This window comes from Oryza sativa, chromosome 8 (assembly GCF_034140825.1).
Source record: "Oryza sativa Japonica Group chromosome 8, ASM3414082v1".
Classification (NCBI taxonomy): Eukaryota; Viridiplantae; Streptophyta; class Magnoliopsida; order Poales; family Poaceae; genus Oryza; species Oryza sativa.
Window position 1 is genome coordinate 12,419,418 of NC_089042.1, and position 12,992 is coordinate 12,432,409.

A 12,992-nucleotide genomic window follows, 5' to 3' on the forward strand; every position below is an offset into this window, starting at 1 on the left:
CATTGAGAGTTGGGACTTGTATGTGTTTATATGTATGTGTTTATATGGTTGAAAAATCTTCATCCTAATGGACCTTCAATCATAGGCCTTGTGCCCCAGCCCAGTGTCCTGAGGCCCGAGTCTACCCTTGAGCATGACAATGACACAACCATATGCCACATTATCCTTAACATGTATGGATAGAATTATCGTGGCTTTTTATAACTTCCCCTATTTAACTATATGCAATTTTTTTCAACATGGCTTTGTATTTCATTCTCTCTCTAGTTTTTAATAGATAATATTGTTGATTTTTGGCAATATATTTGACTATTTGTCTTATTACATTTTTCTTCATAAATATAAAAAATTGTAAGTCATACCTTTGATGATAAACCAAATCACAACAAAATAAATAATAGTTATATAACTTTGTGATAAAACCAATGATCAAACATATGTTCAAAAGTCAAAGGTATGATCTATATCAAAAGTCAACAGTTTTTTATGAAATCCGGTGATAGTATATATTAAAGCATTTGAAAATTATATGTTGCTTCTATTAGCTGAAAGCTATTCAAGGAAGAAGTCAAGAAATCAAAAATCTATATCTTGTTGTTGCTTCCTTTGTAGGGATTATGCCAAAAATTAAGAAAGTGATAAAAGGACAAGCCAAGGTACATGTACTAATAGTATGTAAAGTTTTGCATGTACCCTATGTTGCTCCATAGGAGTATTTTGTTCCAATTATGAGCGGCTTATGTGCCTTAGAATATAGAGAAAATATAATAAATGTCATTGACAAGTGCCCATTTTAAATAATAATGCAACTTTTAGAAATACCATTGTATGAGCCAACTTATGTTCGAAATTCCATCTTTGTTAAGGTTCCATCCATTTCACTCGTTAACCATATCACATTTTTACATGGGTTAATGAAGATAAATGGATGGAACACTGATAACTGTAGCATTTCTGGGACAAATAGCCCTGTACAATGACATATTTTAGAACCGACATTCGTCGATGGTGTTTCTTAGAATAGGACATTTGTCAATGATATTTGTTGGATTTTCTCTAGAATATAATGGTTGTTTAGTTTGTAGAAACATTATAACTTGACACATACACTAGTGATTAATGGGAACAACAATATGTAATCAACAATTTAAATATAAAACAAAATAAACAGCCTTTCAACTTTTCAAAATCATGTTGTGTCCCAGTCATGAAGACTAAATATTTATCTTTAGCATCTACCACCTGCGTTTCAGGTTATAAGACGTTTTGACTTTGATCAAAGTCAAACTGCTCTAATTTTAACTAAGTTTGTAAACAAAAATAATAATATTTTTAACCCAAGACAAATTTATTATAAAAATATATTCAATTATTGATTTAATGAAACTAATTTGGTATTATAAATATTATTATATTTATCTACAAACTTAGTCAAAGTTGAAGTAGTTTAACTTTGACCAAAGTCAAAATGTCTTATAACCTAAAACAGATGGAGTAACTTTTAAGCGTGTGTTAAAGAGACACACTCTAGTGGTATATGCAATATGTGTGTAGTGGCGTGTGCAAGCAAAATTTATCACCCATAATAATAATAACTAGATAGTACCCCGCGCGTTGCTGCGGGGATTCATGTGCAATATATAGTTATAATAAACTTAAACATATATCAATAGTTCAATTGTGAAATATCTAAGAAAATGCATGATTAATATAGTACAGGAATATTATTCGATAATCTGAACTGTGTAATATCTAAGAAAATGCATGATTAATATAGTACAGAAATATTATGCAATAATCTGAAGCATCAAAGTACCATTCATGGGTGCAATTGATTGGTGATGCTGTGGTATAATGTAATGCATATATAGATTAGATAATTAAAGGAAATAGTTTTTTTAGAGTGAATTATATTCTTAAACCATGTCTAAGTGGAATAAGCAGATTAAATTGTAATCAATTTTGTAGCTAGGGCCTTGCAACTAATTAAGCTGCCATCTAAAGTACTAACCTTGGTCTGTGCAGTTGGTGCAATGCAGCAAGTCTACAGCTGAAACATCCTGTTAAGAAGACACAAAATGTAGGTGCCCGCAACATGTATAACAAAGGCAATAGTTCAACAAAAGAAAGTACAATTCCATAAAATGCTTTAAAAGGGTCAGTTTTACCTCATACTGAAATACCACATAGATACATAACTGCAATTTTAGCGAACTAATTAAAGAGAAAATATGATATCTGGCGGATGATTCCGGATAGAAAGGAGAAAGCAATATGTAGCACAAATAGAAATTTATGACCACAATATCAATAAACTTACCGGATGGAGGTTAGGAAAATCTGAGATCCAAAAGTTGTCGAGAAAAAGTTTTGAACACCAGGATAATCAAATTACTATATGTATTGTTGCCAATGGCGATCAATGGCATTTCTGTTTTGTGGTTGATTGCATCAGCTGATGTGATTACATCCTTGGACTACATTAAAACCTCCAGCAGAACAAAATGCGAAGAATAAGGTTACATCAATCATAAAACTGTAGCTTACAAACCTGAACGTAAAGTAGAAACATCATATAGCAAGGAAGGGTAGCATGTGCACATCCAGGAACCAATATATGTACCTAAATTAAGTTAATTGCTGAAACAATCATAGCATGATCTTTTTCTGTCTACACATGAAAATTCTAACGGTGTTTTTATGGAAGAAATTGCTTAGTACCTCTTACAAAGAAGGTATCGTAGGATGGTCATATAATAATAATATCTGGAAAGCCGATGACCATGAACGAATATGAGGTACCGAATATATTGGGATTTTTACTTCATAGAGAACTCATATAGAGAAACCAAATCAGTTGCTGCTTTGGATGGGAGTGTTCTGGGGACTGACCTCAGTAGGCAGTAGTAATAGGAACGAACTGCAATAGGAATTAATATTAATGATGAACTGCAATATGAATACATAAAGACAACAAATTATAGGTGTAGAAACATTGTAAAATTGGTTTATATACAATGAACAGGGCTAGTATAAACCGAATAAATACCATGAATTGACTCAATGTGTACAGACCAAATAAATTTCAATCTTGCTAGTAGAAATGCGAAACCAAATCCATCTCTCTGTTTTTTAATCATTTGATAACTTCACTGACAATATGAAAAAAATCAGTCTAGCGTGACTGGAAAGAAAATAAATGCTAATAAATTGAATGAACATATATAAGATTTAAGAAGAGAAGGAAACATACTTTTGGAGAGGAATATACTCGAAGGTGAGTGAGCGACTGAGCGGGTGAAGCCGTGAAGGTTTCATGGGAGGGAGAGGCTGTTTCCAGCGAGGTAGATGAAGTAGGAGACAAATCGAAGTTGCGGCGGCGATTAGTTTTTATCTCTCCAAACACCATGAAGGCGATCAGTCTCGAGAAGCCGGGAAGCATGGAAGGCGCGCGGGAGGTCAGGAGCCGGCGGGTCGGTCACGATTTTAGCGGCACCGGCAGATGTGAACGCTTGGGGGTCGGGAGTGATAACGACGCAGTATAATCGGAATGGGCGAATTGGGCCTAGGCAGTGGCTTGGGCTTGCCCATCTATATTGGGATGTGGTTAAAGGCAGGGAAGAGAGGGACTGCAATCTGAACCATTGCTATTTCATCTAATGGCTGTGCTAATTTGAGGTGACATGGCTGCACAACAATGCAGGAAATTCCTATTAGTGGGGATGAATTGTATAGGTATATAGGATTGGTGTGGCAAATAAAAGAATAATGAAGTTTAAAAAGTGCATATTACAATTTCTTCATTTCTATAGCTCATCATGTACTCATCGCACATATATTATATTAATGAAACAAGCTTTCAGTAGTCTGAATAAGCATTTTCATCGTTATTATAAACCATCTCTAGCTCCGAAGGAAAATCGATATTTTGTAATCAATATTGATGATGCTCTTACAACTGCAATAGGCAATCAAGTGATCAACCCATACCACATCCTTACGAGCAATTTATTTTGTCCTCCCTTTGCTATTACGGAGTATTCATGAAAAGAAGGTGTCTCTCCCAGATGCTCCTGGCCCAGGCGCATCGCACGACCACGACAAATCAATAATTGGCATGAGATAATTAACAACGGCTCCCCTGCATCCCAAAAGGCAAAAGACACCAGCCCGGGTTGCCAACTCATCATGTCATCCTACCCCTCCCAGCCCTGTCACGCTCTTGTTCTCTCCCTAGAATCCTGTGGGCTCGGTCTATACACTACTAGCTACTCGTTCAGGAAATCTCAAAGCAACTGGTGCATTCAGGTTATTCCGGTTTACCTTAGGCATTCCTCCTCCCATGAACACAAAGCATCCTTATCTAAAAAGATTAACAGTGTTGATCGTGCATTGTTTTTTCCTATCATAATTGATGGTAAATCCCATGTTTATTTAGTACTCACTCAGTAAAACTAAAATCCCAATCTTTCACCGAGGTATGACTAAATTTTTCATTATTTCTAGGGAGCTTCTTTTCCTTAAAATAAATCAAATTTATAAATTTTGATCAAAGGTAGTCAAATTAGATAAACTTACATGATATTCTCTACTTCCCATATTTCAAAAATAGCGACTTAGTATGAGATGGAACACATCCTAATATTAGGTATTTGGACATGGGACCTATCCAAACTCGTAATATTAGAATTTGTCACATCTCATAGTAGGTTATTGTATTTTTATGATAGAGTTAGTATTTTTTTAGAAATTAGTTTTCAAAATTTCCTTTTATTATATATTTATAGTTTAATTATAATTATGACATAATATAGTTTAGGAAAAATTCCAAATACTCCCTAATTTTGATTGAAAGTCCTCAACTTTAAAACCGGATATTTAATCCCCTCCCACCTCACCAAAACTTTATAATACCATTATATATAATCTCCTAATGTGGTTTTGCAATGTGGTTTTTAATCTAATATGTATATACGTTGAATGAGTTTGACTACGTGGCATACACATTGGATATATGTGTTAAAATCTCCACCCAAATCTTTATTTTTTTTCCTCCTTGTTTGTTCTGACTTACATAATATTACTATGATATCACTATCGAGTATAAATTGAGAACCGAGTATTAATGATATATAAATATATTATATTAATTATTCAAAATCACTCATTTATGCTTTTAAATTCACAAAACCACCATCCGAAAACACCTTAGGTCTTGTTCGGTTTAGAGAGTATTAAAGAATATTGGAGGGGATTGATGAGGAATAATTCTACACCACAATACATGTGGAATAAATCCCCTTCAATCTCTCCCTCGCAGGGATTAACCGAACAAGGCATTAGAGGACAATATAAATGATATTGCAAAGTTTAGGGGGTTGGATGTATAATTTTAAAGTTAAGAATGCTAGATGAATTTCCTACCAAAGTTTAGTGGGGTATATAGACTCTTTAATATAGTTTATCCATCGTAAGTTCGTACCGACAGTGAAGGCACATATTTGGTCGGTACAATTTAAGGAAATAGTTTTTTCCGCCATGTGGTTGGCAAGAAATATTTGCTGACAAAATAATATGTACTACTATTGATATGGACATTTGCCACACTAAATAATAAACACACTCCAATAATTCCACATCTTGGTCTATAGACCAGGCCTAACTAACTCAAACCCGTCTCTGCTCCCCGCTATTTACACTTCGCAATACCCAGATGCTCTGCTCCCCTCGTCTCCCTCTGCGGCAAGCTCTCTCATGGCGTGCACGGCTCCACGGGAGGAGGACCTCCTCATGGAGGAAGACGAGCACCGGCCGCCTCTCAACCGGGCCCTGCTCCACCGCAGCGCCACCAACAACACCTCCCAGGTTGCCATGGTCGGCTCCAACCCCTGCCCCATAGAGAGCCTCGATTACGAGTACGCGCCCCCTCTCCTCTGTGGCTCTGCCTCCCTTTCTCTCTCCGTTCGTTCTTGTCAGGGACTCTGGATCCTACCACCTGTATCGTCTGATCTTTCCCAATCCTTGCTTCTCCATCATGTTGAATTGTTGATTCAATGTCGAGATGAAATGCTTTTTCTTATCCAATAGTGTTCCATGATTTGCTTCTTGATTGGGATAGCATCTCAATGTTGCTGCCTCGTTTCGTATGGTGATCCAATTGCTCTCTGTTTATTGATTCAGCTGTCCTCTCAAGGACATGTCATGTTCCTGCCACCTATTGTCTTGTCAGAAATGTTTGTATCTTGCTTGCCCCCACTTGCATTTTCATCCACCTACTCCTGCGGAGGTTATCTTACTCGCTGCAATTACCATTCCAATTTGCTAATATAGTAATATACACAGCTCTGTAACCTGTTGGTAATATTTTCGTCGGTTTGCGACAATGCTAATTCGTTTTCCTTTTCTTTGGGGATTTGATTTGGGTTACAGGATAATAGAGAACGACCTGTTCGATCAGAACTGGAGGTCGAGAGGGAAAGCCGACCAGGTGCGGTACGTGGTGCTCAAGTGGACCTTCTGCTTCGCCATCGGCATCATCACCGGCATCGCCGGCTTCGTCATCAACCTCGCCGTCGAGAATGTCGCCGGCCTCAAGCACACCGCCGTGTCCGCCCTCATGGAGTCCAGCAGGTTCTGCTCATTGCCTCCTATTGCCTTGTCCAAGAAAAAAGTAATGTTGCTTTTGCTGAGTACGACAAATTCACTCATGCTTGTCTCCTGCTTTGTCTATTATTATCCCGTACTCTTTTTGTCCCTGATCAGATCAATTCTTGTTCAAATCTGAGAATGCTATCTGTCAAGTGATCTAGAATTCTGAACCCTCAAAATTGACTGAATTTTTGGAACAAAGATCAATTTCTGTCTGTTACTCCGAGTCTGAAGTCTGAAACTCATGTCGGATGCAGCTATTGGACAGCGTTCTGGCTGTTCGCCGGAACCAACCTGGCCCTGCTGCTGTTCGCGTCGTCCATCACGGCGTTCGTGTCGCCGGCGGCCGGCGGGTCGGGGATCCCGGAGGTGAAGGCCTACCTCAACGGCGTGGACGCGCCAAACATCTTCTCGCTCAGGACACTCGCTGTCAAGGTGCGTTCCTATCCTCCTCTACAGCTCAGCGCAGATTAGCACATGAGCCACTCCCAATTACTGTAATTGCCAGTTGTGCGACTGATTTTTTTTTCTCTTCTTTTTTTGGAACTGTGTGCCTGAATTATCCACGGGCAAAAGGGACATTAATTCGTTCTATATTAGGCTGTGTTCAGTTCCCTTCAAACTTCCAAAAATTCTGTGTTTGGACACATGCATAGATCATTAAACGTGGACGAAAAAAAACAATTACACAGTTTGCATACAAATTGCGAGACGAATCTTTTGACCCTAACTACACCATGATTTGATAATGTGGAGCTACAATAAACATTTGCTAATGACAGATTAATTAGGCTTAATAAATTCGTCTTGCAGTTTATAGACGAAATATGTAATTTATTTTTGTTACTAATCTACATTTAATACTTTAAATATGTGTCCGTATACTTAAAAAAAATTGGCCAAAGAACTAAACACGGCCTTAGTGGTAGTACTATTAGGATCAAAAGAATAGCCGTGATCGTGCAAGTTTCTGCCAAAAAATTAGTGCTAATTCTTTTACGATGAAAGGGCATGTTCTTGCAGCAAAGAATTGTTTTATGTGTGTGGCTGTTTGTTTTACATGGGCATCATTAATAATTGAGACCTTGGGTGTCCTTTTTATTATTGTTTGGATCCACTACATACATCACTCATCCGTTTACTTTACCTGTTTGCTCTCTATTGGGGTTGACAGAGTTATAAAATGGATCCATGATTGATATAGAATCTCTAGATCTTTATCTCATGAAAGTGAAATGTAACAGCACGACTTCCGTTTGAATTGGAATGCCTACAAAGTCCTCAATAATTGATACTTATTTTGTTTTTCTGTAGATTTCTTAAAACCCCAATATTCATAAAACGAGTCAACTTGTTCATTTGAGCGACTGAAATATTCCTATCTATCAATTATTTTTTTAGTAAATTTCATAGAACTACAGATACATGGGTTAAATTATCGCAAAATTACATATTTAACTGATGTATCATAAAACTACAGATTTAGCGATAAATTTATCCAAAAACTATAAATTTAATAATAAAATTATCAAACAATTATTGATTTTGGGATTTAAATATTTAGCTCTAATTTTATGTTTGAGTTGTAAATGCCCAAATTGTGTGATTACATTGATATAAAACATGTAGTTTTGTGATAACTTTGTTACTAAATGTGTAATTTTGCGATATTCCACCTTAAATCTGTAGTTCTGTGATAAATTTAATGTTAAATATGTAGTATTATGAAACATCATGTCAAATCTGTAGGTTTCTGATAATTTGGCTAAAGTAGTGAAATTCACTCTTATTTTTTTTAGAAAAAGAATTATTGGGTCATTAGACAAAATCCATATGTTAAAAAAAAGAGAAATTTTATGGTTCTTAAGAAAGCACTTGTAGACATCAAAATTTTACATAAAAGTTAAGTGTAATACCTAGTATCTGGAGATATCAAGTTTTACACTTAGAAAAATATGTTATCTCCTAATATCTTAAGGGCCCCTTTGAATCATAGGAATGAAAAAAACGGAGGAATAGGAAAAACATAAGATTCTGACAGGAATGCAAGTGTAAAAGAGAGGATTGCAAAACACAGGAAAAACATAGGAATGACTATTTGATTGGGCCATAGGAAAAATACAGGAATTTGAGGAGAGATAAAGACTCAAAGGATTCTTTCCATGAGGTTCTACCTTATGTTAAATTTCCTCCGAAACTTGCATGGAAAGAGTCATTCCATAGGAATTTCATAGGATTTCATAAGATCCATTCCTTTAATTCAAATGGCTATATAGGAAAAATTTATATAGGAATGAACTCCTCTAAAATTCCTATGAATTTTCTTTGAATCAAAGGGGCCCTAAGTATGGTAAACTTATCCTAAAGCATACATTGATCAGCTCCTAAAAATAAAATAATAATGTACCCCAAGAGTTTGCAAGAAATGTGCCGGCAATATTGGATTGTTGGAATTGAATCAAGACCGGCAGGGTACCACAATATATGGCAAACATAGGATTGTGCAAAATTTTTAATGGCAAATTAAACAGGTCATTCTTCTTATGCTTTTGTGGTTAGTCTAGGCAAAGGCAATGATGTCCTGTACAACTCCAGGCACAGATATGAACCAGCGTAACGTTCAAATATGGGGAAAATAAATGGAACATCATGAATAATAACAAACTGAGGGAGTAAAAATACGGTGATAATAATAGGGATGATTACACATGTCGAACGTTGTGTAACTGACAAAACTGGAGCATTTTAAGCTGAACTCCCCATATCTATTCTGATTTCCAACTGTGCAGATAATCGGTAACATCGCGGCCGTGTCATCCTCGCTGCACGTCGGCAAAGCTGGCCCAATGGTACACACGGGCGCGTGCATCGCCGCCATCTTCGGCCAGGGCGGGTCGCGCAAGTACGGCCTCACCTGCCGCTGGCTGCGCTACTTCAAGAACGACCGCGACCGCCGTGATCTCGTCACCATAGGCGCCGGCGCAGGTGTCACCGCGGCTTTCCGCGCCCCCGTCGGCGGCGTCCTGTTCGCTCTCGAATCACTCTCGTCATGGTAAAACTACCCATCAAATTACACATGAATGATATGCACTGCTGCAATTTTCTTTTTCTGTTCATCCTCTGAAGCTTTTGGCTGACAACTTAATTACAAGAATGTATAATTTGTGGCTGATAATTAATCAAGGTGGCGGAGCGCGCTGATCTGGCGGTCGTTCTTCACGACGGCGGTGGTGGCGGTGGTGCTGCGGATGTTCATCGAGCTGTGCGCGTCGGGGAAGTGCGGGCTGTTCGGCAAGGGTGGGCTGATCATGTACGACGTCAGCACCAAGTTTGATGACCTCATGACCTACCACCTCAAGGACATCCCCATCGTCGTCCTCATCGGCGTGATCGGCGCCATCTTGGGCGCCCTCTACAACTTCCTCATGATGAAGGTCCTGCGCGTCTACAGCGTGATCAACGAGTATGGCTAGCTAGCTACGATCATTCCATATCTTTGCCAATTTCACATGGCTTACTTGTTCGTTCAATTAATTAATTATGACATCATTTGGAACACATTGAAGTTGAACTGATTATATTCTAGTGAAAAATCCAATCCAATCCAATGAAATTAATTTTTGAAATGTGCAGGAGGGGCAACGCGCACAAGCTGCTTCTGGCGGCGGTGGTGTCCATCCTGACGTCGTGCTGCGTGTTCGGCCTGCCGTGGCTGGCGCCGTGCCGGCCGTGCCCGACAGCCGGGGCGCCGTCGCCGCCGAACGGGACGTGCCATTCGCTGAACCGATTCCGGCGGTTCCACTGCCCGGCGGGGCACTACAACGACTTGGCCAGCCTCTTCCTCAACATCAACGACGACGCCATCCGCAACCTCTACTCCACGGGCACCAACGACGTCTACCACCCGGGCTCCATGCTCGCCTTTTTCGTCGCCTCCTACGCGCTCGGCGTGCTCAGCTACGGCGTCGTCGCGCCGTCGGGGCTGTTCGTCCCCATCATCCTCACCGGCGCCACCTACGGCCGCCTCGTCGCCATGCTGCTCGGCGGCCGCTCAGGACTCGACCACGGCCTCGTCGCCATCCTCGGCTCCGCCTCCTTCCTCGGCGGCACGCTCCGGATGACGGTGTCCGTGTGCGTCATCATCCTGGAGCTCACCAACAACCTGCTCCTCCTCCCGCTCGTCATGCTCGTGCTGCTCATCTCCAAGACCGTCGCCGACTCCTTCAACTCCAGCATCTACGACCTCATCCTCAATCTCAAGGGCCTCCCGCACCTCGACGGCCACGCCGAGCCGTACATGCGGCAGCTCACCGTCGGCGACGTGGTGGCCGGGCCGCTGCGGAGCTTCAACGGCGTCGAGAAGGTGGGCCACATCGTGCACACGCTCCGGACCACGGGGCACCACGCGTTCCCGGTGGTCGACGAGCCGCCCTTCTCGCCGGCACCGGTGCTGTACGGCCTCGTGCTGCGCGCGCACCTGCTGGTACTGCTCAAGAAGCGGGAGTTCCTGACGGCGCCGGTGCGGTGCCCCAAGGACTACATGGCCGGGAGGTTCGAGGCGCAGGACTTCGACAAGCGCGGGTCCGGGAAGCAGGACACCATCGCCGACGTGGAGCTGTCGCCGGAGGAGATGGAGATGTACGTCGACCTGCACCCCTTCACCAACACGTCGCCGTACACGGTGGTGGAGACCATGTCGCTGGCCAAGGCGCTCGTCCTCTTCCGCGAGGTCGGCCTGCGACACCTCCTCGTCGTGCCCAAGTCCTGCGACGTATGTGAATCGATGTCCACTACTCAAATTACTAACACACACCTGCTCCAATCCAAATTACAAATTACTTAACCTTTTGTTCCACTGTTACAAACTCTCATTCGAATAAGATCGTTGCAGAGGTCGCCGGTGGTGGGGATCCTGACGAGGCACGACTTCATGCCGGAGCACATCCTCGGGCTGCACCCGGTGCTGGTGGGAAGCCGGTGGAAGCGGCTCCGGTGGCAGAAGGGCGCCGTCGCCAAGAAATTCCGGTCGCTCCTCGACTGGCTAGCCAACGACAGCGGCTGATCGATCGATGCAGAGGAGTACATTATATTGATACACGCACATACATTCTGGCCGGACAACGAGGGATGATGATGATGGAGTGCTTGCACATAAATATACGTACATACACGTTGGATTGGTCATTGAGTTTTTGTGAATTTTGTGCAATAATAACAGCACCTATACCTGGTGGTCATGAATGACATAGACACAATCATTCAATTTTCTTTTCTTCTTTTTGCTTGTATATTACTCCCTCTATTTTATATTATAAGTTGTTTTGATTTTTTAAAAAAAATTAAGTTTGACAAGTTTATAAAAAGATATAGTACCATTTTCGTACAAAACAAACATACTATTTTCCTGGTAGAATTTAACATCATTATTTTGGCGTTTTAGATGTTACTAAATTTTTCTATAAATTTGATCAAACCTAACAAAGTTTTACTAGGAAAAAAATTAAAGCGAATTATAATATGAAACGAATATCACTACCGAAAATGATTTGTCACCACGAAAAAAAATCGTGGCAATACATATATGTTGCTATCATTTTTAAATTGTTGCTAATAAATATAGTGGTAATAGGTTATTGTAATGATTTTTATTTAGTGATAACAAATTTTCATATTGCCACAAAATAGATATGGCAAAAAATTACATTGCAACACTTCATATGTAGCATTAGTTCCACACTATATTAAACTATCATCCTAAGTATTTTTTTTATACCGGCCTTGTCATGGTTAGGATTCGAACCCAACACCTCTCTCCTTTACCAACTCAGCTACATATAAATTCTATTAGAAAAAAGATAATCCAAGAAATGCTATTGACAAGCGTCCAAGTCCCAGTAATGCCATCGACAAGTGCGAGTTCCAAGAAATGCCATCATACAAATGATTTTGTCCCAAAAATGCCATCGCCATTAGGGTTCCGTCTATTTTGCGCCGTTAAATACACTGTTCATCCTATAGAACTTAACGGTACTGAGTGAACGGAACCCTAATGGCGATGGCATTTTTGGGACAAAGTCGTTTGTACGATGGCATTTCTTGGAACTCACACTTGTCGATGGCATTTCTGGTATTTGGATGCTTGTCAATGGCATTTCATGAAATATCTCATTAGAAGATAGATATGTTTTCATTTGAGCCTACTTAATTGAGACTTGAAACATGAATTTAAGTATCTAAAACATTTCAAATGAAAAAAAAATCACCTATAAAATTATAAATCTCGTCAAGAGCTATAATTTCAAATAAAATTTGTCCAAATCTGTGTCCATATGAAAAGAAATAAG

General features: G+C 40.1%; 1 protein-coding gene across 1 annotated transcript; it reads left to right on the forward strand.

The window, feature by feature from the left end:
- The first annotated feature begins 5,729 nt into the window (after window positions 1-5,729).
- Window positions 5,730-12,040, forward strand: LOC4345218 (putative chloride channel-like protein CLC-g). The gene is made up of 7 exons (XM_015795029.3): window positions 5,730-5,915; window positions 6,430-6,630; window positions 6,906-7,083; window positions 9,438-9,700; window positions 9,833-10,111; window positions 10,282-11,419; window positions 11,540-12,040. Exons 1-7 carry the CDS (start codon window positions 5,755-5,757, stop codon window positions 11,708-11,710), a joined length of 2,391 nt encoding a protein of 796 aa, XP_015650515.1. The 5' UTR covers window positions 5,730-5,754; the 3' UTR covers window positions 11,711-12,040.
- The last annotated feature ends 952 nt before the right edge of the window (window positions 12,041-12,992 follow it).

Bases quoted from the DNA above. Each gene is read 5' to 3' on its own strand.
- LOC4345218 (XM_015795029.3), top strand. From the start codon at position 5,755: ATGGCGTGCACGGCTCCACGGGAGGAGGACCTCCTCATGGAGGAAGAC. The intron at 10,112-10,281 runs GTATGGCTAGCT...TGAAATGTGCAG, and splicing joins GTCTACAGCGTGATCAACGA to GAGGGGCAACGCGCACAAGC. The intron at 11,420-11,539 runs GTATGTGAATCG...AGATCGTTGCAG, and splicing joins TCGTGCCCAAGTCCTGCGAC to AGGTCGCCGGTGGTGGGGAT.